Raw genomic sequence first — 27,506 nt, 5'->3', positions numbered from 1 at the left:
CTGGCAAGACTGTGGGCACCGAGTCGTCTGGCAAGACTGTGGGCACCGAGTCGTCTGGCAAGACTGCGGGCACCGAGTCATCTGGCAAGACTGCGGGCACCGAGTCGTCTGGCAAGACTGCGGGCATCGGGTCACCAGGCATCAGGTCATTTGGCTCAACCGCGGGCACCGCGTCATCTGGCAAGACAGTGGGCACCAAGTCACCAGGCACGACAGTGGGCTCTGACTCAACTGGCAAGACTGCGGGCACCTAGTCGTCTGGCAAGACTGCGGGCACCGAGTCAACTGGCGGAACAGCGGGCATTGAGTCAACTGGCGGAACAGCGGGCTTCGAGTCGTCTGGCAAGACTGTGGGCACCGAGTCGTCTGGCAAGACTGCGGGCACCGAGTCGTCTGGCAAGACTGCGGGCACCGAGTCGTCTGGCAAGACTGCGGGCACCGAGTCAACTGGCGGAACAGCGGGCTTCGAGTCATCTGGCAAGACTGTGGGCACCGAGGCGTCTGGCAAGACTGCGGGCACCGAGTCATCTGGCAAGACTGTGGGCACCGAGTCGTCTGGCAAGACTGCGGGCACCGAGTCATCTGGCAAGACTGCGGGCACCGAGTCGTCTGGCAAGACTGCGGGCATCGGGTCACCAGGCATCAGGTCATTTGGTTCAACCGCGGGCACCGCGTCATCTGGCAAGACAGTGGGCACCAAGTCACCAGGCACGACAGTGGGCTCTGACTCAATTGGCACGACAGCGGGCACCGGGTCATCAGGTACCGGATTGGCTGGCTCGACAGCGGGCATCGGGTCACCAGGTATGACAGCGGGCACTGGGTCACCAGGCCATTTGGCTTGCCAGCGGGCACCGCGTCATCTGGCAAGGCAGTGGGCACCGGGTCACCAGGCATTGGATCGTCTGGCTCGACAGCGGGCATCGGGTCACCAGGTATGACAGCGGGCACTGGGTCACCAGGCCATTTGGCTTGCCAGCGGGCACCGCGTCATCTGGCAAGGCAATGGGCACCGGGTCACCAGGCATTGGATCGTCTGGCTCGACAGCGGGCATCGGGTCACCAGGTATGACAGCGGGCACTGGGTCACCAGGCATCAGGTCATTTGGCTCGCCAGCGGGCACCGCGTCATCTGGCAAGGCAGTGGGCACCGAGTCACCAGGTACGACAGCGGGCTCTGAGTCAATTGGCACGACAGCGGGCACCGGATCAGGTACCGGATCATCTGGATCAACAGCGGGCATCGAGTCAACTGGCCTAATAGGATCATCAGGCTGGATCAGTTCATTATGCTGGGTAGAGGCATCCGGCTGAGTAGAGGCATCCGGCTGAGTAGAGGCTTCCGGCTGAGTAGAGGCTTCAGGCTGAGTAGAGGCTTCAGGCTGAGTAGAGGCTTCAGGCTGAAGAGAGGCATCAGGCTGAAGAGAGGCATCAGGCTGAACCACGGAAGGCAGGTTCTCAGACGGCAGGCTCACCGGTTTGGATACTGGCAGGATGGTACTGGTTGTAAAGAATTTTCGCTTTTTTCTGGTTTTAACTACTGGAGCACTGCAAGTAAACGCAGGTCTGCAAACAAATGGAGCAGCTGGAGACAGAGAAGAGCTGGAGGATGGAACAGAGTAGGGAGCAGTTGCTACAAAGGGCTTTTTTACAGGGTTAAAGGCAGGATAGGTGCAGCGAGCGGGAACAGGGTACTGACATGCGGTAGATAGCAGGGCAGGAGGAGCTGTTGGGAATGCAGGAATAGAGCTTTGAGGAAATAGATTAGAAGCAGGACTGGGTTTTTGTAAGCTGACTGAGGCTGGGTGCAACAAATCTGTCCATGTCTGCAGTATGGGTTGAACAAAGCTCAGCTTACACAAAGCCTGTCTGACCAATGACTGCACTGCGTTTATACAATCTCTTAGTGTCTGTGGTGAACATGCAGCATAATGCTCCAAGAAGCAATCCACATCATCCTCTAATAACCACACCAGGGACTCTACCTGGTCAGCACTAAATGGCGGCAAAAATTCATCCCTGCATTCGGGGGTACCAGATGAAACCAACTCCGCACAAACCTGAATCAATGGCTGCACCTCAGAGAACTCTGTGCCCTGATCTACTAGAACATGAGCGAGCCGTATACATTCTAGCAGTTCATCCCGGGGATACTCCTTCAGAGTTTGATAAGCATACTCTCTGTCATCAAACACTAGCAGATATAAATACACAACCTCATCAAGATCCATCCTTCCCATCAACAAGCCAAGATGGCTTCCCTGTGCAGCCACTTCTGGTCAGGATTGGCCTTGGTGTAATGTCAGGGCTCCCGGGTGTGACCAGAGGTGTGTGACTGACGCAGGGAAACGCAGACTTCAGATATGTTATAAACAATGTAATTTATTAACACTAACAATACAAACATAAACGCAGTGCAATACTAAAACATAACACAGTGCAAACAAACCAAACCAACCACCCACAGATAACAGTACATACAATGCAAGCGTCGTCAGGCAGGCCGGGTCAATATCAATCGGGCAGGTAGGTACAGGGGGAGCAAGCGGAGAATGGTCGGGGTCACAAGCCAGGTTCAGCAGGTAGCGGGCAGCGTGGTACAGAGGGTCAGGCAGAGGAGAATGGTCAGACAAGCCAGGGATCAGGAGCAGGAGAATGGTCAGACAAGCCAGGGATCAGAGCAGGGTCAGCAGAGAATCAGACAGGAACAGGAACAGGAAACAGGGCCCAGGAGAAACACACCACCAAGGCAGAGTCTGCAGGTCTGAATGTCCCTTAAATACACCAGTATAATTAGTTCCAGGTGTTTGACTGGCTGCAAGGTTGAGTCTCTGATTGCTGGGAGCACCCGCTGGCCAGCCCTGGTACTGCAGCTCATAAGGCAGGTGAGTCCCACTATTGCTGGCCAGTCCATTCCTGACACTTCATCAACAACACCAACAACTAGGAAACTTTATCTTCCCAAGTTTTTTATAGTCTCAAATATTAGTAGTCTCTATTTATCCAAATCTGTGCCCCCCTGTATAGTACAGTGCTAATTCTAGTCCAGCCATTCTCAACCAGGGTTCCATGGAACCCAAGGGTTCTCCAGGAGTTGCTAGGGGTTCCTTGAGCCGTGGCTGGTTGACCTTCCTTTTAATGGTGCCTGTATTGTTCTAGGACCAACAACACTTGGCAGAGTCAGCAGGGTGACATCAGTTATCTTTTTTTTTAGCATTATTGCTACTTTTATTTCCAATTTTCTTTTTTATCATCATTCCTACTGACCACCAACGTAAGGAACCTTTGCCTCCTGATTAACTGGTTTTAGTAAGGTTCCTTTGAGATCTCCACACTTTTTTAGGGGTTCCTCTGGTCTATAAAGGTTGTAAAAGGCTGTTCTAATCTGTGAGAGTCTCCATGTTGGAGCTTGTATAGCATTGTGTACTGTACATTAGGGGCAGGTATACCTTGAGGCGTCTCATTCCTTCCTAAAGGTGCAGGGACACACAAGAAGTCCAGCAAAGCACAATGACAGCTGAAGGCGTCCAACGTGTCCCTGCTTCAATTTAACCAATTTAACTAAATAAAAATGGCAATCACCCGAACATACATATAACATGCTTTTAAAGTATGGTGCACATAAAAAGCCTTTGCATAGCAAAGTTCTTTTATGTGGATCTTACTTAAAAAAGCTAGTTATAAATTCAGGTGGCTGCCATTTTTGTTTATCTTGGTTCTGTCTCCAGTCCTCTGCCCACTGCACCTTGGCCATCCATAGGTACACATCAAAAGTGAAAAAAAGTAACTTTTAATCAGAAGATTTTAGTTTTACCTCCTTGGAACATCTCTTAGCCAGTTGGCCAAAAGGTAGTAGAAAAACCATATAAGCTCCACTTGATGGACAGGTTGGGTGAGTATAGTTGTGGGTCACAGTACCATCAGGGGCGGGCAGGAATCTCACTGGATTTTTTACTCAAGAAGACACCCGTCCTATCTATAGCCACTACTGCATCAAGTCATCTACAGAAACCTGGTGTGGCCATGTTATATAAAATAGGTTGGTTCATCATTTCTGAATATAGGTTCCTCCCAATCTAGAAGTTGTAGAGTAGACTTTCTGAATGTCACTGCTGGTTATATGACTTGGCCATGATATTTGTGCTCTTGTTTAAAAAAATGAACACTGAATGAGCAGCTGGGGCACATTTAAAAAAATATTATATACTTTCCAGGCACCTCCTTGAATCTTCAAAGTCAACATGAAGGCCATCGAGCACCATCTCCTACTGGGAACCTCAAAAAGAATCCTCGGTCTGCTGTGGAAAAGCACAAGCAGGATGGTAGGAAAACAATCAAAGACTCGCTATTGATGCGTATGGGAGGGCCTCATGCATAATAGTTTAAGGAGGAAAAATAGTTCATGCAGTTAGGCTTTACGAACCAGTCAGGCTCTCTATTCTTAAGTTTCCAGCAAAGGTTAGTTGCTATGGAAAACCAGAACTGTTCATCTCTCAGCGACCTTAATGTATGGGGCCCAATGGGTATGCACGATGAACATCTGCTCACAGCATCTTCTCACAGCTACTAATCACATTCCCTATTTAATCCCCTAACCAGTACTGGAAAATTAAATATAGACTGAAGGCAATGCTTGGATGGTCCACCATCCACCCAGCTCTGTATTTCCTTATTGAGAGTGACAACCCTATTCCAGCCAATGCTCTGTGTACCACTTTTTCTGCTCATGCTCCAGTTTCCGCTGGGGATGAAGCTGTGCACTCCCAAACGTTTCCCCTTTTAGCCACCACAGGTGACATTCTTCATCAGCTTGCAGGACAGCATGATTGACAGCTGCTCCTCCAGGGATCCTCACTGTCAGAATGGAACCCCAGGCAAAGGAAGAGAGAGTCCTGCAGTGATGTCACGCTAGCTATGACTCATAATAATGCATATCATCCTTCAATAAAAGAGCATTTTATGCAATGATCAGTCATATTTTCAATATCAATACCAAAATTTCACAATTTCTGCCAGGGGATGCAAACTTTTGAGCACAACTGTATATATTTATATATATAAACAACATTTGACAAATAGAGGACTATTTCTAAAAAATATTTGTTGGACCAGTGTGACAAGCATTTGCCCATCTTTGACTAGTTCTGACCATATTATATTTAATACATTGATTTTCTGTGATCATCAGCTTCATCTAGTGGCCATAATAAGGTATTGTTTTTGATTGAAGTATTTCAGGAAAAATACCACATTAAAGCCACTAGATGGAGCTGACAATCATAAAAAAAATCACTGTATTAAAGGAGAAGTACAGCCAAAGCTCTTCTGGCTGTACTTTTCCTGTGGATCACAGGAGTGCAGTTCATTCTTCACTTCTGTGACCCGTTTTCAGGTGACAGCGGGCTGAAGCTCGCTGTCGGCTGACGTCGCTCAGCAGGTCCAGGCTGGAGAAAGGCTGGATGAATTCTTGTCACATTCATCCAACTTTTTATTTTTCTAATAATTACAGCCCTTATCTTTATGATCATATGCAAGTGCTAAAAAATTGGTATGCAGACACTTTAACACCTTCTATCACTGCAATTCTACTAAAAGGGATTGTGCCAGGAGAAATGTACATTTTTGTGTGTGGATCTTATCTTGAAAGAATCAGAAACGTTAGTCTTCAAGTATAGCTAAACTCAAGAATAAAAATGTAATGTATTGCAGTCCTTAGATACACTATTTTTTCAGGCTAAGTACATTTTCTACAACTATAGAAAAATTCCTGTTGATCCTGCCAGAAATCTAGTATCTCCTTGTGCACTGATCTCATCAAGGTTATCAGCTTTCCAAGCTATCTTCTGTAAATTACCCAGCTCCCTCCTCCATATGTAAGAGACATATAGAGGGCAGTGGCGTCCCTATAGGGGTGCGTGGAGTGCGGGCCGCACTGGGTGCCACAATCACAGGGGGTGCAGGAGCAGGATGCCGGCATAGTGACAGCTGCCCCCGCCCCGGTGTAGCGGTAAAATAAGTATCCTCTGAAGCAATTGCACATGTGTCAGTTTCAGGCCAAAGAAGCCGATCGCTGGCTCTGTGCTAAAGTAAGAGATCGGCTTCTTCGGCCTGAAACCGCCACATGTGCAGTTGTTTCAGGGGTTACATATCTTCAAGGGATACTCATTTTACCGCTACACCGGCACCACTCCTCTCTGGAGGGGGGACACCATGTGTTACTGCACCGGGTGACACCAACCCTAGGGACGCCTCTGGTAGAGGAGTAGATGTTTATAGTCCAAATCAGGGGATCAGCCTAGGGTGACAACACTGCTCCTCTATACAGTACAATGAGTGAGCGTTGTCACTCAGGAAGTGTGTTTCTGGCAGGATCGTTAGGTGAAAATAAAGAAAAAGCCAGAAAGAAAAGAGAACTAACGCAGCCGCCACCAAGAACTGGTGTGCTGAGATGGATATAAAATGTTCTTGGGTATAGATACAATAATATCATGCAGACAGGGCAGGCGTAACCGCCTCTATTAACATCGCAATCTAATCTTTATGTACACATGCTATGGCAGCCGAAGGACGGATAAGAAAAACAATGAATTCTACCATGATCAACCCAGAGAGACTGAAGCTAGCCAAGCTCCTAGTGGAGAAAGCAATTAAGGTCAGTAAAACTAGTTCAGCATACTCTAAAGTGCGGCACGATAATTATTCATCCCCCGTTAATGAAGTAATTAAATCTTTAGGGTTTAATATATATGAGACGTGACACAAGGGCCAAGCTGGGAGCCCAAATGAACTGTCATTGTAAATCAGTTAAATATATTCCAAGCAAAGGCTATGGGGTGTGTTATAAAAAAAAAAATGTAGATCTCTTCTTCGTGTGAAAGAGCATGTACATTCCTTCTGTGCAAATTGGGGCAAAAATTCATGTAATTAGGCTATTTTTTCTCCAGGTTGAGTTACTCTTCATACAGAATAGATTGACGGAATATACTGCATTATGGCAACTAGATGGAGCTAAGTGTTTATTTCCTATGATTATCAATAGAGATGAGCGAATCGAACTTGGCGAAGTGGAATTCGTTTCGAAGTTCAGGAAAAATTCGATTCGCGCCGAATCTGAAAATTAGCAAACTTCGGATGCACGAATCAAATTTTCCCAAAAATGGCGGCGACATGTGTGGCGACGGGGCGGGGATCTCTGGGAAGGCGCGCAGACAAGGCGCGCTGACCCATAATGCATTCATTCATGACGTGATCGCATTAGCCAATCAGCAGCCAGCCAGTCAGCACTGTGTAATGGTGGAGCTATAAATTGCGGCCATCTTACAATTCTCCATTAGCCTCCGGTCATTCAAGAGAGACAGACCTGTCTGTATTAGGGACAGAGTTAGGGCCAGAGAGACTTTAGGGCCACAGAATCGTTACTTAGGGACACAGAATCGTTACTTAGGGACACAGAATCGTTACTCAGGGACACAGAATTGTTACTCAGGGACACAGAATTGTTACTCAGGGACAGACACAGAATTGTTACTGAGGGACACAGAATTGTTACTCAAGGACACAGAATTTTTACTCAGGGACACAGAATTGTTACTCAGGGAAAGACACAGAATTGTTACTCAGGGACACAGAATTGTTACTCAGGGACACAGAATTGTTACTGAGGGACACAGAATCGTTACTCAGGGACACAGAATTGTTACTCAGGGACACAGAATTGTTACTCAGGGACACAGAATTGTTACTGAGGGACACAGAATTGTTACTCAGGGACACAGAATCGTTACTCAGGGACACAGAATCGTTACTCAGGGACACAGAATCGTTACTCAGGGACACAGAATTGTTACTCAAGGACACAGAATCGTTACTGAGGGACACAGAATCGTTACTCAGGGACACAGAATTGTTACTCAGGGACACAGAATTGTTACTCAGGGACAGACACAGAATTGTTACTCAGGGACACAGAATTGTTACTGAGGGACACAGAATCGTTACTGAGGGACACAGAATTGTTACTCAGGGACACAGAATTGTTACTCAGGGACACAGAATTGTTACTCAGGGACAGAAACAGAATTGTTACTCAGGGACACAGAATTGTTACTCAGGGACACAGAATTGTTACTGAGGGACACAGAATCGTTACTCAGGGACACAGAATTGTTACTCAGGGACACAGAATTGTTACTCAGGGACAGACACAGAATTGTTACTCAGGGACACAGAATTGTTACTCAGGGACACAGAATCGTTACTCAGGGACACAGAATGGTTACTGAGGGACACAGAATTGTTACTCAGGGACACAGAATTGTTACTCAGGGACACAGAATTGGGACACAGAATTGTTACTCAGGGACACAGAATTGTTACTCAGGGACACAGAATCGTTACTGAGGGACACAGAATTGTTACTCAGGGACACAGAATTGTTACTCAGGGACACAGAATTGTTACTCAGGGACAGACACAGAATTGTTACTCAGGGACACAGAATTGTTGCTCAGGGACACAGAATCGTTACTCAGGGACACAGAATCGTTACTGAGGGACACAGAATTGTTACTGAGGGACACAGAATTGTTATTCAGGGACACAGAATTGTTACTGAGGGACACAGAATCGTTACTCAGGGACACAGAATTGTTACTCAGGGACACAGAATTGTTACTCAGGGACACAGAATTGTTACTGAGGGACACAGAATCGTTACTGAGGGACACAGAATTGTTACTCAGAGACACAGAATTGTTACTCAGGGACACAGAATTGTTACTCAGGGACAGACACAGAATTGTTACTCAGGGACACAGAATTGTTACTCAGGGACACAGAATCGTTACTGAGGGACACAGAATCGTTACTCAGGGACACAGAATTGTTACTCAGGGACAGACACAGAATTGTTACTCAGGGACACAGAATTGTTACTCAGGGACACAGAATTGTTACTCAGGGACACAGAATCGTTACTCAGGGACACAGAATCGTTCCTCAGGGACACAGAATCGTTACTCAGGGACACAGAATCGTTACTGAGGGACACAGAATCGTTACTGAGGGACACAGAATCGTTACTCAGGGACACAGAATCGTTACTCAGGGACACAGAATCATTACTGAGGGACACAGAATCGTTACTGAGGGACACAGAATTGATACTCAGGGACACAGAATTGTTACTCAGGGACACAGAATTGTTACTCAGGGACAGACACAGAATTGTTACTCAGGGACACAGAATCGTTACTCAGGGACACAGAATCGTTACTGAGGGACACAGAATCGTTACTGAGGGACACAGAATTGTTACTCAGAGACACAGAATTGTTACTCAGGGACACAGAATTGTTACTCAGGGACAGACACAGAATTGTTACTCAGGGACACAGAATTGTTACTCAGGGACACAGAATCGTTACTGAGGGACACAGAATCGTTACTCAGGGACACAGAATTGTTACTCAGGGACACAGAATTGTTACTCAGGGACACAGAATCGTTACTGAGGGATACAGAATCGTTACTCAGGGACACAGAATCGTTACTCAGGGACACAGAATTGTTACTCAGGGACACAGAATTGTTACTCAGGGACACAGAATCGTTACTGAGGGACACAGAATCGTTACTGAGGGACACAGAATCGTTACTGAGGGACACAGAATTGTTACTCAGGGACACAGAATTGTTACTCAGGGACACAGAATCGTTACTGAGGGACACAGAATCGTTACTCAGGGACACAGAATTGTTACTCAGGGACACAGAATTGTTACTCAGGGACACAGAATTGTTACTCAGGGACAGACACAGAATTGTTACTCAGGGACACAGAATTGTTACTCAGGGACACAGAATCGTTACTGAGGGACACAGAATCGTTACTCAGGGACACAGAATTGTTACTCAGGGACACAGAATTGTTACTCAGGGACAGACACAGAATTGTTACTCAGGGACACAGAATTGTTACTCAGGGACACAGAATTGTTACTCAGGGACACAGAATCGTTACTCAGGGACACAGAATCATTACTGAGGGACACAGAATCGTTACTCAGGTACACAGAATTGTTACTCAGGGACACAGAATTGTTCCTCAGGGACACAGAATTGTTACTCAGGAACACAGAATCGTTACTGAGGGACACAGAATCGTTACTGAGGGACACAGAATTGTTACTCAGGGACACAGAATTGTTACTCAGGGACACAGAATCGTTACTGAGGGACACAGAATCGTTACTGAGGGACACAGAATTGTTACTCAGGGACACAGAATTGTTACTCAGGGACACAGAATTGTTACTCAGGGACAGACCCAGAATTGTTACTCAGGGACACAGAATTGATACTCAGGGACACAGAATCGTTACTGAGGGACACAGAATCGTTACTCAGGGACACAGAATTGTTACTCAGGGACACAGAATTGTTACTCAGGAACACAGAATTGTTACTGAGGGACACAGAATCAATACTCAGGGACACAGAATCGTTACTCAGGGACACAGAATTGTTACTCAGGGACACAGAATTGTTACTGAGGGAGACAGAATCGTTACTGAGGGACACAGAATCGTTACTCAGGGACACAGAATCGTTACTCAGGGACACAGAATCGTTGAATTAAAGAGTATGTCAGACAACACGCAGAGGAGTGGCAGAGGAGGCAATGTTTTAGGAGCGAGCAGACGTGGCAGCAGAGGAAGGGGTCGAGGCAGCTCTAGTCGCAGCCAGAGGCCAGTGCTCCCGGTGTCATCCAGCGGTCGTGTCTCCACCGACAACCCTGCCGTCATCGATTGGTTGGCTCGGTCGTCTTCCTCTTCCCAGGTCACCTCTGACACCTACAGCCAACGGTCGGTGGGTACGTCAGACACAACCGTTAGTTGGCATGGCCCGGGAGCAAGCCCACTGAAATCACGTGTCCTCTACCTGCCCCTGTCCTTAGGTGTTCCCTCACCAAGCGAAGTATCGCATGCTGTGGGCTCAGCCCCACTGTACAGTGAGGAAGAGCTAACAGAGGGCGGTCAGGAACGGGGGGAGACATCCGCCTCTTCAGCAGCCAGGCGAAGAAGTACTGGCGAGGAGAGTGGCTCGGTAGCCGGTCTAGGGACAGGTCTGTCTCCTGACCCACACGCAGCCGAGGGGGCTAGTAGTGAGGCGGAGACCCTAATTGATGATGATGAGGCTGATCGCACTTGGCAGCCTCGTCGTCATCAAGCTATTGCTTCCGCATCATCAGGAGAAGAGGGTGCCAGCTTGGCAGCGAGCAAAACAGTCGGTGGGTTGCCCAGGAGGCAGCAGGGTCGCAGCAGTGTCAGTGGAGGCAAACGGCCACGGAGTAGAGCACCAGCTCCACTGCAGCCTACCACCACGGCCAGTAGTGGTGCCGGTGTGCACGGAGGAAGTAGCAGTCAGCCAGTGAGGAGTAGCGGAGGCAAAGTTTCCTACTCGGCGGTGTGGCAATTTTTCGTCAAGCCGCCCGAGGAAGTAAACGTAGCCGTATGTCGACTATGTGGCCAGAAAGTCAAGCGTGGCCAGGGGGCCCCTGTACCGCCTCCTCATGCTGCTGCCAGGTCCAGAGTGTGTCATGGGTCCCTGTACGGCCTCTCATTGCTGCTGTCTCCATCGCCACACTCTGCCATGTGCCACTTTCAGGTCTCCTCACACTGCTGGTGGGTTCCATTTTGTCATAGGGTGCTGTATGGCCTCCCATTGCTGCTGCCAGGCCCGTAATCTGCCATGGGCCCCCGTACCGACTCCTCATGCTGCTGCCAGGCCCGTAATCTGTCATGGGCCCCTGTACCGCCTCCTCATGCTGCTGCCAGGTCCAGAGTGTGTCATGGGTCCCTGTACGGCCTCCCATTGCTGCTGTCTCCATCGCCACACTCTGCCATGTGCCACTTTCAGGTCTCCTCACACTGCTGGTGGGTTCCATTTTGTCATAGGGTGCTGGCAGATTACGGCCCTCCCATTGCTGCTGCCAGGCCCGTAATCTGCCATGGGCCCCCGTACCGACTCCTCATGCTGCTGCCAGGCCCGTAATCTGTCATGGGCCCCTGTACCGCCTCCTCATGCTGCTGCCAGGTCCAGAGTGTGTCATGGGTCCCTGTACGGCCTCCCATTGCTGCTGTCTCCATCGCCACACTCTGCCATGTGCCACTTTCAGGTCTCCTCACACTGCTGGTGGGTTCCATTTTTTCATAGGGTGCTGTATGGCCTCCCATTGCTGCTGCCTCCACCGCCACACTGTGGCTCCACACTCTGGTTTTGGCCCCGTGACTGCCCAAATGAGTGAAGTGTGCGGTGATTCTAAGATCGACGGCACTCATCTGCATGTCATACTGACTGACAGTATTATTTCTCTTCCCCAGCAGACTCCAAGGGCATTTAAATTAAAGGTACAGTGTTCTGCACTAATATAAAGGCTCTCTGAAGCCTAGAAACACCCTTTTTATAAGTTAAATTCGCAGCGAATATATTCGACTCGAATCGAATTTATTCTGCGAATTCGCCGAATCAGCCGAATCGAATTTTTGAATAATTCGCTCATCTCTAATTATCAACCCCATCTAGTGGCCATAATGCAGTATTTTCCTGATCCACATTTTTCTGATGACAGAAAAAAGCCTATTAGCGTTTGTTTTTGCCTTGGTTCACACAGGACGTACATGTAGTTTCTCAGGACAAAGAGGCCTGTAATTTTTTTTTCTTAATAAATACACGCCTTAGAGTTTGTCTTCTTTCTAAAGCAGAAACAGCGTGTCTCCTGCAGCATGCCATAGAGAAGGATGCTATGTTCTAGCAATAACAATAATAGTCTGGTTCTATTAATAACAAAGCAGTTTTTGTTTTTCTCAGATTCCCATGTAGCGTAGTTTTGTTACCTTTTGATCCCGCCAGTATGTGACTTCTCACAAAGGTCACAGCACTCCCCCTGAAAATGCCTTCATCTGTATTTTTTTTTTAAATTCAGGACCATCTTTGTTCAGGTATCAATTCAGGGTCCATGCACTCTGGCTTAACCCCTTGCCCTCCAGAGGATTTACTCCCCTTGCTGACCAGGCCATTTTTTGCGATACGTCGCTGTGTTACTTTAACTGACAATTGCGCAGTCATGCAACGCTGCACTCAAATGAAATTTACGTCCTTTTTTCCCACAAATAGAGATTTCTTTCAGTGGTATTTAATCACCTGTGCATTTTTTTTGCGCTATAAATAAAAAAAACGACAATTTTGAAAAACGAAACAATATTTTTGACTTTTAGCTATTAAACAAAAAATAAAGAAAAAAAAATAAAATTTTGTCATAAATTTAGGCCAAAATGTATTCTGCTCCAAGTCTCTGCTAAAAAAAAATCCCAATACGTGTAAATTAATTGGTTTACGTGAAAGTTATAGCATCTAAAAATGGCGGTATATACACTGGAATATTTATTTATTTATTACTAGTGATGGCGGTGATCAGCGACTTATAGTGGGACTGCGGCATGCATTCTGGCACTGGAGGGAACTAACTGCCACTAACGTCCCCAGTGACACCAATACAGTGATCAGTGCTAATAAAAAGCACTGACACTGTACTAATGACACTGGGCAGGAAGGGGTTAACATGAGGGGCGATCAAAGGGTTAACTATGTGCTGTGTGTATTCTACTAGGGAGACTGCGCAGAGCAATACAAAGCAGAATGCCATTGCTGACAGGGGAGAGATCTGTGTTGTTCACATACAGACCTCTCCACTGTCAGCTCCCCCAACGATCACCAAGTCCTGGTCGAGAATCGGCGGCCGGGACCCGGTGATTGACATGCCGAGGAGCCAATAGCGGCGCAGGTAGGGAGCCAGATATAGTGAATGCAGGGTCCTGGGAGACCAGATATAGTGAATGCAGGGTCCGGGGAGAGCGGATATAGTGAATGCAGGGTCCGGGGAGACCGGATATAGTGAATGCGGGGTCTGGGGAGACCAGATATAGTGAATGCAGGGTCTGGGGAGACCAGATATAGTGAATGCAGGGTCTGGGGAGACCAGATATAGTGAATGCGGGGTCCGGGGAGACCAGATATAGTGAATGCAGGGTCTGGGGAGACCAGATATAGTGAATGCGGGGTCCGGGGAGACCAGATATAGTGAATGCAGGGTCTGGGGAGACCAGATATAGTGAATGCAGGGTCCAGGGAGACCGGATATACTGAATGCAGGGTCCGGGGAGACCAGATATACTGAATGCAGGGTCCGGGGAGACCAGATATACTGAATGCAGGGTCCAGGGAGACCAGATATACTGAATGCAGGGTCCGGGGAGACCAGATATACTGAATGCAGGGTCCGGGGAGACCGGATATAGTGAATGCAGGGTCCGGGCAGACCAGATATACTGAATGCAGGGTCCGGGGAGACCAGATATACTGAATGCAGGGTCCGGGGAGACCAGATATACTGAATGCACGGTCTGGGGTTTAGTAACACTTTGATAATACTGTTTTCTCCCCATCCCTGTTACACAGCAAAAAAAGATATTCAGCATCCATGGTCCATACCCCGTCATACGCAGATGTCTGCGGAATCGCGGATGGGTGGAGAAGAAACTGCCCAAGGTGGCCAAGGCAGTGCGGAAAAAAGAGAAGTCATCAGATGAGGAGACAGAGGAGGATGATGGCGATGGAAGCGGCCATGATGATGACGGTAATACAAATGGCAGAACATGGGCTCCGTATAGACATGACTAGGACGTCTCCATGCCAGAGCTGTATGCTTTTCTGCTCCTTGCTGCAAATGGAACTAAACCGATTTCCTGGTAATGTAAGGAAGAGGAAAAGAATATTTACCAGCATGGCATAAGCTGCGCTTCTATCTAAGACTCACTACAATGACGCCTTCTTTATGATGCATAAACAGTCCTTATATATGGTGGCTGCATTTGTTTTCTTTGTCTAATGTCTTTTCTCCCGTTATTTTCACCTTGTGATCCTGAGACTAACACACTTCTTGCCCCTCCATGGCTACACTCACTTCTCCATTGTATCTATGCAGGGAGCCCCAGGCTGGACTTTAGGTCTACTTTTGCACCTCTCCACTACATGGGGAGGGGTGATTGGTTTACAAAACAAAGATATGATTGTTTTGTTGTCCGTTCAGCTCACAGAAAGTGATAAGAACACTGCATTTATGGCAGGATCAACAGGTATTTTCTGTACTTGCTGAAAATGTTCTTAGCCTTAAAAAAAGAAAACTAATGCAGTCACCACATCTAAGGACCTGTAAGCTGCAATATATTATGTTTGTTTTTGGGTTGTAAACCTTTACATATACCCTATCAGCATGCTTCTTGTCAGCTCATGAACTGATTGGCTGCTTGTGCTGGTTCTTCCTCTCATACTTCAGTCCTGCTGTACAGGGACTGCAAGAAGCTGATGCCAAGTCACAGTCAGGTACTTGCATTTAAAAAATAAATTTAAAGTGGTTGTAAACTCTTATATACCCAGTGAAGTGTCTGGCCTCAGGTAATACACAGAGATGAAACATAAGTTGTCCTACATAAGTTGTACCTGTTTATCTGTACCACTCTCCTCTCTACAGTCATTCTCTACATCCGTTATAAAGCTTGTCTGAGAGTTCAGAAAGCAAGGGGCATGCAGCGGAAGTTACACTATGCAGAGCTCAGTGAGGAGATCTCAGAGAGCTGATTGGAGGGAAGAGACACCCCCCCCCCCTTCACATAGCTCACAGGAACAGAGCTGAGGCTGTCAATCAGCTGGAGGTCCCTCCCCCATCACCATTTTTCTCTTGGTGTCAGGAAAAATTGTCAGAAGTGATTCATGCTGACAGCAGAGGAATGAGGCAGCAGACAGAAATGACACTTAGTGCTCTGGATTGAGACACGTACACACTATAGAGGGATTTGCTTTGTTCATATTTCATGTCTGAGGTTTACAACCACTTTGGGTTAGCAATAGTCGGACACCAGTATCAAAGTCAGGCATGGAGACAGAGGGTCATTTCCCGGGAAAATCCAGTGTTACCCACAGACACACTTTAGTTGGTTCTTCTTCTATTACCATTCAGTGAGCAGGCATACATCTGCTAAGGTGGAAGTAGGGGCGGACTGACCATTCGAGCACTCGGCACTGCCTGAGGGTCCGGGGTCAGTAGGGGGCCCAATGAGATACCCCTGGTACCTTTCTTTGGCTTTTTCATAGGCTTTTTTGGGTGTGGGCAAGGACACAGGAGCCCCATAATCCCCTATTGCCTGGGGGCCCCATGAGTTGTCAGTCCGCCCCTGGGTGGAAGCCTGCGACACACCACCACACACCATGAAGGTGAAGGTAGGAGATCTTTGGGAATGGCCAGGAACTTACAATAAAGTCATTTGGAAAAAATGGTAAAAAAGTTATGAAAGTTAATGTCATTTCCACAAAACTCCCAGATGAGCAATGCTGAATGGCTGGTAAATGTAATGGTGAAATCATGTTTTATTTCCTGATCAGATGATGATGGTGAAGAGGAGGACGAAAAAGATGATGATCCTGATGGCACCTATGACCTTATGGCAAGTATCTAATCAGTCAATAACCCATTCCTTTACATTCCATTCTGTTTTATTTTATTCTTTTATTCTATATTTTATTCTGTTCTGTTCTATTCTATTCATTTTGTATTCATTTGTTAGGTTATGTTAGAATGATTCGCTTTCGGAATTCGTATATTTGGATTAGTTTCGTTTGTCCAACAAGGACTGTGTTTGCTTTATCTGCAGTTCACACCTGAGCAATTTGAAGCACATCAATGCTTTGCATGAGGATTCCCCATGTATAGTATCCTACAGTACCCTTTAACATCTGAGCAGTGTTTTGCTTGAAGCTTGTCCTCCAAAGCTTGAAAAAAAAAACATGAGCTTCTTTGGGCAAGAGGTGCATATTTTTTTCCCCTATAGGCGTTAATGGGAGTGCCTGAAAAAAAAGGCCTAAAAATGTGCACTTTCTTGCCTCTAGAAATGTGCATAATGGAAAAATCTGTTTAGTTTCGGATTCATTCATTGACACCCCGGTCACATCAAGCCCGACTTTGAAATCATGCAACTAACTGAGAAGTCGCACAATTTCTTTTATATTCCATTCTGTTTTTTCTATTCTATTTTATTCCTTTACATTCTATTCTGTTTTCTTTTATTCTATATTCTGTTCTATTCTGTTTTATTCTATTCTATTCCATTCGTTTTGTATTAATTCGTTAAGATAGGTTATGTTAGAATGATTTGCTTTCGGAATTCGTATATTTGGATTCGTTTCATATTTTCATTATTTTCAAATCTATTCGAAATGTGAATTTCAGAAGATAGCTATATTAATTCTATTTCATTCTATGCTATTATATTCTAGTTTTTATTTTCTATCATATTTTGTTAATTCTATTATATTCTTTTCTATATCTCTTCTATTCTTCTATTTTATTGTATTCTTTTATTTACTATTCTGTTGTATTCCATTCTATTATATTCCTTTATATCCTATTCTATTATTTTTTTATTCTATTTTATTCTTTTTTTTCTATTCTAATTTTTTATTCTATATTATATTCTTTTCTGTTTTGATCTATTATATTATATTATTTTCTATTCTATTCTGTTTTGTTTTATTCTATTCTACTCTATAAAGCAACCTAAGTAGGATTCATCATCTTATTTCACTTTTAGACTTTACTGTATTTATTGCAATATGTTTCCATTACAAATTCAAATTCATTTTCAAATGTAAATTCAAATTCATTTCCAAATTCAAATTCATTTTCTAATTTGAATTTGGATAGTACGGAATTTGGATAGATTTGAATTAGTACTGTTACAAATTTTAATTTGGATAATTTGTTTGTTACAATTGATTTCGGATTTGTTGAAATTCGTTACTATTGTGATTCAGAATTTCAGATACATCTGAGTCACCAAATAAAGAAAATTTTGTCCGAATTACAATTCGTAATCAAATGAATCGCACACATCTATTTGCCTCTCCTTCTCCTGGTAACTGTTTTTTCATTGGCTAAAATAAAAACGCATGAAAAATGCATGTGCAACCGCACATAAAAAACATTCCAAAAATGTCTAAAGAAGCTCAAATGTGAACCTAGCCTTGAGATTTCTACATCTCTGAGCCTTCTCCACCATCATTTAATCACTGCCTCTCACTGTTACTGCCCCCCAACTGTGGTATAAAGACTGTTCCAGTGTTACGTTGGTGATGGACCTTTATCTGAAGACCTTCAGCAAACACTAAGTCATTGTTCATGAGGTGGATAGGGAACACGACTATGCAAACGCACTTCTCTTGGCTCTCAGCTGATCACTTCATTTCTTGCATGTGCATATTTTTCAACAGTTGGGTATATTGGAAACCAGAAGGGTAGCTGGACTTTGAAGGCCAAGTATAGCTTTGGAACAAGCAGCCTTGGTGTGTGGTTTTCCTGGGCCCTGTATCTTGTTCCTGCATCCCTGTTCCTGTCTCTGTCTGATTCGTTGCTGACCCTGCCTGATCCGGACCTCTGCTGACTTCTCCTGTTTGGCTATCACCGTGTGTCAACAGGGATCCATTTGATCCTTCACCTCACCCTACTCACTGGGAGATTGTGAACTATAGATTTGTGTGTCAATTGAGACTATAAGGGGCAGTATAAAAATTACACCCTGCCTGCGTTTTGCAGTTATATACTCTTGCACTTTGATATTTTGCATGTTTTAATATATAAGCGCTGCACTTTTTTATATGTATAGCTTTGGAACAAGTGGCCCCCATTCCTCTGAGCTGACCCAGTCCAATACTTGCCTTCATCCTGCTTCCAGCAATTTTTACTGTATGGCCCTGTTCACACCGGTACAGGCTTTCTTCCAAAACTGTCCCTCTGGGTCCTCTTCATCCTGCGCATACATGCCATGGTTCCATTAGTTCCTATAGGGAAAGAAGTACTCCATAGGACTGCTGGAGGCCACAATGAATACAGATATCCAAAGAAACGAATGGGGCCATGGAGTGTATGCCCAAGATGAAGAAGACTCGGCAGTGCTCCTTTGATTTCTTCGTTGAAGTTTGTTAAGTGTATGGCCAACTTTACAGGACACAGGACAAATCTGTAACACAGATGATGTTTTGAAGGCATTACACAGGATCTTCTATCCCTAATCTATGGAAACACATTTACGTTAGTTTGAATAACACTTCCCACGTAGTCTGCTTTAATTTTTAGTTTATTTTTGATTACAAGGGTTGTGGATCCCTTTTTTTATAAGGACTTTACACAGCAAGGCCCCATTAAAAGGAATTCTTGAAGAAGATATAGTAATACAAATGTCACTGTAAGAGTATAAACTAATCCTTCCATTTCAGCTTTGCCCAGCCGACTTTGTTGAGTTCTGGCCTGGCTGTCTGAGTGGAGTTCTGGCCTGGCTGTCTGAGTTGAGTTCCGGTCTGGTGGGCTACATTGAGTTCTGGCCTGGCTGTCTGAGTTGAGTTCCTGTCTGGCGAGCTACGTTGAGTTTTGGCCTGGCTGTCCGAGTTGAGTTCCGGTCTGGTGGGCTACATTGAGTTCTGGCCTGGCTGTCTGAGTTGAGTTCCGGTCTGGTGGGCTACATTGAGTTCTGGCCTGGCTGTCTGAGTTGAGTTCCGGTCTGGTGGGCTACATTGAGTTCTGGCCTGGCTGTCTGAGTTGAGTTCCTGTCTGGCAAGCTACGTTGAGTTCTGGCCTGGCTGTCTGAGTTGAGTTCCGGTCTGGCGGGCTACGTTGAATTTTGGCCTAGCTTGTAAGCAAGGATTAGTAGCTCTTTTAGCGAGACACCACCCCTGGGTGGGTACTGTGGATTGGGTCAGCTTATTTCTTTATAAGCAGGGTCCCGGAAGAACCATAGTGGGTTGACTTGAAGTCTGTAAAACAACACCATGTAGGTACACAGTCTGAGTGGAGCATGCCCCTCAGGGTAGGCCTAATATAGGCCCCAATGAGAACCCATCTCAGGAAAGCTAAGGCTGAGGTAAATGGAAGCGTTGGTTGACATCCGTATGTTTGAATATCACTTCCCATGTCTGCTTTCATTTTAAGTTTATTTTAAATTATGCTTAAAAAAAAAATAACTTCTAGTGTCCATTGTATGTCCTGCTCAGTCCAGGCTAGTTCGCAATGAGATCCCCTATTTTATCTGGACGACCAGACGTGATGCCGTGGACTGTCGCTTCCTGAAAAAAGACCAAATGATGAATCACTACGCCAGAGCTGGTTCCTTCACCACCAAGGTGGGTCCCTCCACTTTGTATCTTAATGCCTACATTATCCCGATGAAGACCAATGAAGACTGGCCTTATGTTATAAACAAGAGCAAAGTGTGATGATTGTGTGCACATGTAAGTCTTTATCCTTCTCATCATCTGACAGCAATGTCCTGAAATCTGATCGGCTGCACTTTGCTCTTTTGTTAAATACATTTCTTTCAGAAATGGAAAAGAGGGACACCTTTTATAATGTTGGCACAGGACACACCCCTGCCATGTCCCCAGCTGAGTGGACCACAAATCTTTTGTCCTTTAATCTGGGTGGCAGAGTACAAGGAAACAAATGGCCGCACACTGGTGTCACCATTTTTCTTTATAAAAACTTTATTGAATCAGCCAAGAAGGAGCTGAAGACTGAGCCTCTGCTGGTGTCAGAGATGAGCGGTCTTTCAGTGGAGGTGTCAGTGTGTTCTTGACTAGTTCAATAAAGTTTTTATAAAGAAGTGACAACTTTGATGCCTGGCTGTTAATTCACTTGAGCTACATAGTAACTTAGTCTGGCTGAAAAAAGACAAAAGTCCATCCAGCTAAACCATAAAAAAAATAAAAAAAAAACAGTTATAATCCTACACCCATAGTTGATCCAGGGGAAGGCAAAAAAACCCAGCAAAGCATGATCCAAATTTGCTCCTGCAGCAGAAAATATTCCTTCCTGATCTCCAGAGAGGTAATCGGATATTCCCTGGATCAACCTTACCTATAAATGTTAGTATCCAGTAATATTCTTTGTATCCAATAAAGAACCCAGGACTTTTTTTAAAGCAATCTATTGAGCTGGCCAGAGCCAACTCTTGAGGGAGTCTATTCCACATTTTCACAGCTCCATGTTTGAAGCTAGGGTGTGCAAAAGCAGCTTGACCGGCACCTGAGACACCCATGGCTGGAGAATTTAGAGCATTAACTGGGTTATTTTATTAACTGGGAAACAAAGTGTTATAGAGTGCTTTATAAACAAGTTCAGACAGCCATAATACGTGTGCAGGCATCTGAATGTATCATAACAAGAACAAGAACTGGGACTAACTTTCAGAGTATAGATAAAATCAGAGGTGGGCATCCTTGGAGAAGTGGAGGTCTACCTGAACAACATGGAAGAGATCGAAGATTACCAGGGTTGTGGAGCCCTTTTTTATAAGGACTTTACACAGCAAGGCCCCATTAAAAAGAATGCTTGAAGAAGATATAGTAATACAAATGTCTCTGTAAGAATAAACTAATCCTTCCATTTGAGCTTGGGCCAGCCGACTTTGTTGAGTTCTGGCCTGGCTGTCTGAGTTGAGTTCCTGTCTGGCGGGCTACGTTGAGTTTTGGCCTGGCTGTCCGTGTTGAGTTCCGGTCTGGTGGGCTACATTGAGTTCTGGCCTGGCTGTCTGAGTTGAGTTCCTGTCTGGCGGGCTATGTTGAGTTTTGGCCTGGCTGTCCGAGTTGAGTTCCGGTCTGGTGGGCTACATTGAGTTCTGGCCTGGCTGTCTGAGTTGAGTTCCGGTCTGGCGGGCTACGTTGAATTTTGGCTTGGCTTGTAAGCAAGGATTAGTACCTCTTTTAGCGAGACACCACCCCTGGGTGGGTACTGTGGATTGGGCCAGCTTATCTCTTTATAAGCAGGGTCCCGGAAGAACCATAGTGGGTTGACTGGAAGTCTGCAAAACAACACCATGTAGGTACACAGTCTGAGTGGAGCATGCCCCTCAGGGTAGGCCTAATATAGGCCCCAATGAGAACCCATCTCAGGAAACCTAAGGATGAGATAAATGGAAGCATTGTTAACTTTGAGTTTGAACTGAACAGTAATGCTAATGTCTGATGAATAGAGGAAGAGATGTACGTGTGTATGGGGAAGAACTGAGCATAGTAAAGCATTCAAAAGGCTGATTGTGTGGACATTCTTCTATTCCTGGAGGAGGGTATTTTGGCTGGGAGCATGTAGTTAATCAAAATGGCTGAACACATTTGTTGTACAGGTGAACGATACCCCATTTCGTTCATGTTGCAGGAGTATGATGAGAGGTGCCCTGAGCCAACATGATTGTTGCTGGTGGCGAATCCGGTCCTTGCTTATAAGCTAGGTACATTTGGCTCTGTCCTGGCTGCCTTGAGTTCTGGCCTGACTGGTTGGGCTGAGATTTGCTCTGGTTGGCTAGGATCGGCCCATCAGAGCAATATGTAATTTAGTTAGGATAGCACAGCGGTCAGGAGTAAGTAATGCAGAGTGCAGAGCAGGGGCGGACTGACAACTCACGGGGCCCCCGGGCAATAGGGGATCATGGGGCCCCTGTGTCCTTGCCCACACTCAAAAAAAGCCTATAAAAGGTACCAGGGGAATTTCTTGGGCAGTGCCCAAGTGCTTGAATGGTCAGTCCGCCCCTGGTGCAGAGTTATGTAACACGTAATGCAGAGTGCAGAGGTCAGTAGGAAGTAATGCAGTGTGAAGAGGTCAGTAGGAAGTAATACAAAGTGCAGAGCTCAGTAGGAAGTAATGCAGTGTGCAGAGGTCTGTAGGAAGTAATACAAAGTGCAGAGGTCAGTAGGAAGTAATGCAGTGTGCAGAGGTCAGTAGGAAGTAATACAAAGTGCAGAGGTCAGTAGGAAGTAATGCAGTGTGCAGAGGTCAGTAGGAAGTAATACAAAGTGCAGAGGTCAGTAGGAAGTAATGCAGTGTGCAGAGCTCAGTAGGAAGTAATACAAAGTGCAGCGGTCAATAGGAAGTAATGCAGTGTGCAGAGGTCAATAGGAAGTAATGCAGTGTGCAGAGGTCAGTAGGAAGTAATGCAGTGTGCAGAGGTCAATAGGAAGTAATGCAGTGTGCAGAGGTCAGTAGGAAGTAATGCAGTGTGCAGGGGTCAATAGGAAGCAATGCAGTGTGCAGAGGTCAGTAGGATATAATACAAAGTGCAGAGGTCAGTAGGAAATAATGCAGTGCGCAGAGGTCAGTAGGAAGTAATACAAAGTGCAGAGGTCAGTAGGAAGTAATACAAAGTGCAGAGGTCAGTAGGAAATAATGCAGTGCGCAGAGGTCAGTAGGAAGTAATACAAAGTGCAGAGGTCAGTAGGAAGTAATACAAAGTGCAGAGGTCAGTAGGAAGTAATGCAGTGTGCATAGGTCAGTAGGAAGTAATACAAAGTGCAGAGGTCAGTAGGAAGTAATGCAGTGTGCAGAGGTCAGTAGGAAGTAATACAAAGTGCAGAGGTCAGTAGGAAGTAATGCAGTGTGCAGAGCTCAGTAGGAAGTAATACAAAGTGCAGCGGTCAATAGGAAGTAATGCAGTGTGCAGAGGTCAATAGGAAGTAATGCAGTGTGCAGAGGTCAATAGGAAGTAATACAGTGTGCAGAGGTTTTAAAATCTGACAGATAGTACAGGGGGGACTTCTCCCCATATTATCTGTCAGAGAGATGGAGGGGCAGCGGGCGCAGCTACAGCCATAGGAACATGTTACATGTTTCACCCTAAAAACAGGTGGAACATGTAACAAGTAATATGTTCCCAAAGGTGAACTTATCCTTTAAGCGCAATGCTACCTTTTTAACAACTACTTTCCTTCGCTTCAGCAGGCAAAAAGTTTCGTATAGTGTGACCTTTTTGTTAGATAAAGTGGATGTGAACTAGGTGCAAAAGCTGGGGTACACACAAAAAGCGAGGTCTGATGACAGGGTCTCTTTAACATGTTAAAAGCTCGGTGATTTGATTTACACTTAAATGTATTTTAAATGATAGAGGTCTGTATATCAGACTACAAAGAGAATGAAAGACAGATTAATTTGGTTCCAAAACAGAGGATGTACCTCCAAGGGTGGCACCATCATTGCACACTGCATTCACTTATTAAGGTGTTACTAAACCCACAACAGTACAATCAGTCTGTATATGCAGCGAAGCATGCTTGTTATACTCACTGTGGAACCTAAGGGGTTAATCATGTGTAAAAATGCTGTTTGATCCTGACTTATCTGATCCTCCCCTTCTTATTTATTTATTTCAGGTACTTGTATATCGCTGTCAATTTACGCAGCGCTTTTACATATATATTGTACATTCACATCAGTCCCTAACCCTCAAGGGGGGTACAATCTAAAGTCCCTAACTCACATTCATACATACACATACTAGGGACAATTTAACAGGATCTAATTAACCTACAAGCATGTCTTTGGAGTGTGGGAGGAAACCGGAGTACCCAGAGGAAACCCACGCAGGCACAGGGAGAACATGCAAACTCCAGGCAGATAGTGCCATGGTTGGGATTTGAAACGGCGACCCTAGTACTGCCAGGCAGACGTGCTAACCACTTAGCCACTGTGCCGCCTTCTTCCAGTGCCCCCATCTTATCTCCTGATAAGACATACGGAGACACTCTGCACATGCTCAGTTTGGGAGAGTGCATGTGATCAGCACAGAGCCAATCAGCACTGTCCAGACAGAGGTCAGGGGTCCTGCATCCTCCTAGAGCAGAAATAAACTCCTCCTACAAGCTTTAACAAGTGCTCTGCTGGACACTGATAGAAGTCATAAGACTGCTCTAACTGCTGATGAGAAAAGGGATTTAGCAGTTTATATTTCCTAACATAATTGCATTTCCATGTTGTGTGTACTGTGGGAGACCAGATATAGTGAATGCAGGGTCCGGGGGACCAGATATAGTGACTGCAGGGTCCGGGGAGACCAGATATAGTGAATACAGGGTTCGGGGAGAGCGGATATAGTGAATGCAGGGTCCTGGGAGACCAGATATAGTGAATGCAGGGTCCGGGCAGACCAGATATAGTGAATGCAAGGTCCGGGGAGACCAGATATAGTGAATGCCGGGTCCGGGGAGACCAGATATAGTGAATACCGGGTCCGGGGAGACCAGATATAGTGAATGCAGGGTCCGGGGAGAACAGATATAGTGAATGCGGGATCTGGGGAGACCAGATATAGTGAATTCAGGGTCCGGGGAGACCAGATATAGTGAATGCGGGGTCCGGGGAGACCGGATATAGGGAATGCGGGGTCCGGGGAGATCAGATATAGTGAATGCGGGGTCCAGGGAGATCAGATAGTGAATGCAGGGTCCTGGGAGACCGGATATAGTGAATGCAGGGTCCAGGGAGATCAGATAGTGAATGCAGGGTCCGGGGAGACCGGATATAGTGAATGCAGGGTCCAGGGAGATCAGATAGTGAATGCAGGGTCCGGGGAGACCGGATATAGTGAATGCAGGGTCTGGGGAGACCAGATATAGTGAATGCAGGGTCCGGGGAGACCAGATATAGTGAATGCAGGGTCCAGGGAGACCGGACATAGTGAATGCAGGGTCCAGGGAGATCAGATAGTGAATGCAGGGTCCGGGGAGACCGGATATAGTGAATGCAGGGTCCAGGGAGATCAGATAGTGAATGCAGGGTCCGGGGAGACCGGATATAGTGAATGCAGGGTCTGGGGAGACCAGATATAGTGAATGCAGGGTCCGGGGAGACCAGATATAGTGAATGCAGGGTCCAGGGAGACCGGACATAGTGAATGCAGGGTCCGTGGAGATCGGATATAGTAAATGCAGGGTCCTGGGAGACCGGATATAGTGAATGCAGGGTCCAGGGAGATCAGATAGTGAATGCAGGGTCCTGGGAGACCGGATATAGTGAATGCAGGGTCCAGGGAAATCAGATAGTGAATGCAGGGTCCGGGAGACCGGATATAGTGAATGCAGGGTCCAGGGAGATCAGATAGTGAATGCAGGGTCCTGGGAGACCGGATATAGTGAATGCAGGGTCCAGGGAGATCAGATAGTGAATGCAGGGTCCGGGGAGACCGGATATAGTGAATGCAGGGTCCAGGGAGATCAGATAGTGAATGCAGGGTCCGGGGACACCGGATATAGTGAATGCAGGGTCCGGGGAGACCGGATATAGTGAATGCAGGGTCTGGGGAGACCAGATATAGTGAATGCAGGGTCCGGGGAGACCAGATATAGTGAATGCAGGGTCCAGGGAGACCGGACATAGTAAATGCAGGGTCCGTGGAGATCGGATATAGTAAATGCAGGGTCCTGGGAGACCGGATATAGTGAATGCAGGGTCCTGGGAGACCGGATATAGTGAATGCAGGGTCCAGGGAGACCAGATATAGTGAATGCAGGGTCCAGGGAGACCGGACATAGTGAATGCGGGGTCCGTGGAGATCGGATATAGTAAATGCGGAGTCCGGGGAGACCAGATATAGTGAATGCAGGGTCTGGGGAGACCGGATATAGTGAATGCAGGGTCCGGGGAGACTGGATATAGTGAATGCAGGGTCCGGGGAGGCCAGATATAGTGAATGCAGGGTCCGGGGTTTAGTAACACTTTAACTAAGATCAAATGTTTTATTCGCAGGTGGGGCTGTGTGTCAATCTTAGAAACTTGCACTGGTTTGATGAAGCCGACCCTGATTCCTTTTTTCCTCGTTGCTACAGACTGGGGGCTGAAGATGAGAAGAGGACTTTCATTGGTAAGGCCTTTTATCACCTGTAAGACTTTGTTTACACGGGAAAAACAAGGAGGTTATATACATGTGGATGCAGTGCTACAAAACACCTCTCCCATATGTGATATGTGATGGGTATGCAAAACAATTATAAACTTTAAAATTAACCCACAAAAACAAAACAAATAAAGATAAAAATCCACATGGTGTTAAAATTACCAAAATATATGTACTATTAAATCCTCCCTCCTGCTACCAATGTTTCACCATCCTCAGAACATATCTATTCAGTGTAAATCCAACCAAATATCATTAGTCATGCGACAACAAACAGTTAATAAACACAATTTTGTGTGGTACTACGACACACCTCCCCCATTACAATATATGACATTATAAAAGTCTTATATGGTTTTAATTAAAAGTCCAATAAAGTGCTTGCTAGTGACACGTTTGTTATGTTGATCTGTTTTTGGGGGCTTATTTTATAGCTTAGAATTTTTGCATACCCATCATATATCACATATGGGGGAGGTGTTTTGTAGCACATCCATGTGTACATAACTTTGATTGGTTGTATCTCTTTTTGGATATGATTGAGGTGCTGGCAGCCACATGTTAGGAGTTTGTACACCATAGCGCTGGACCTATTGCTATTTATCAATAAAAGGGGTGCCCAAATTCCATTCTCTATGCCCTTTGAGCGCCCCTTCCACTTCTCCATGTCGAAAGGATGGATCTCAGCAA

The 27,506-nt window shown here is 45.9% G+C and overlaps 1 protein-coding gene across 1 annotated transcript in view; it reads left to right on the top strand.

The window, feature by feature from the left end:
- Positions 1 to 6,595: 6,595 nt before the first annotated feature.
- LOC149458589 (tubulin tyrosine ligase 3-like) overlaps positions 6,596 to 27,506 on the top strand; it is a 41,736-nt gene continuing 20,825 nt past the window's right edge. Inside the window, exons 1-5 of the mRNA XM_089682007.1 lie at positions 6,596 to 6,652; positions 14,518 to 14,695; positions 16,498 to 16,559; positions 20,155 to 20,283; positions 26,669 to 26,783. Coding sequence (XP_089538133.1) covers positions 6,596 to 6,652; positions 14,518 to 14,695; positions 16,498 to 16,559; positions 20,155 to 20,283; positions 26,669 to 26,783 — 541 coding nt within the window. The remainder of the gene's footprint in view (positions 6,653 to 14,517; positions 14,696 to 16,497; positions 16,560 to 20,154; positions 20,284 to 26,668; positions 26,784 to 27,506) is intronic.

Source organism: Staurois parvus, unplaced genomic scaffold (assembly GCF_062004578.1).
Source record: "Staurois parvus isolate SC_StPar_1 unplaced genomic scaffold, SC_StPar_1.0 ptg000283l, whole genome shotgun sequence".
NCBI lineage: Eukaryota > Metazoa > Chordata > Amphibia > Anura > Ranidae > Staurois > Staurois parvus.
The sequence above is the reverse complement of the archived record's forward strand: the minus strand, read 5'-3'. Positions and strand labels throughout refer to the sequence as shown.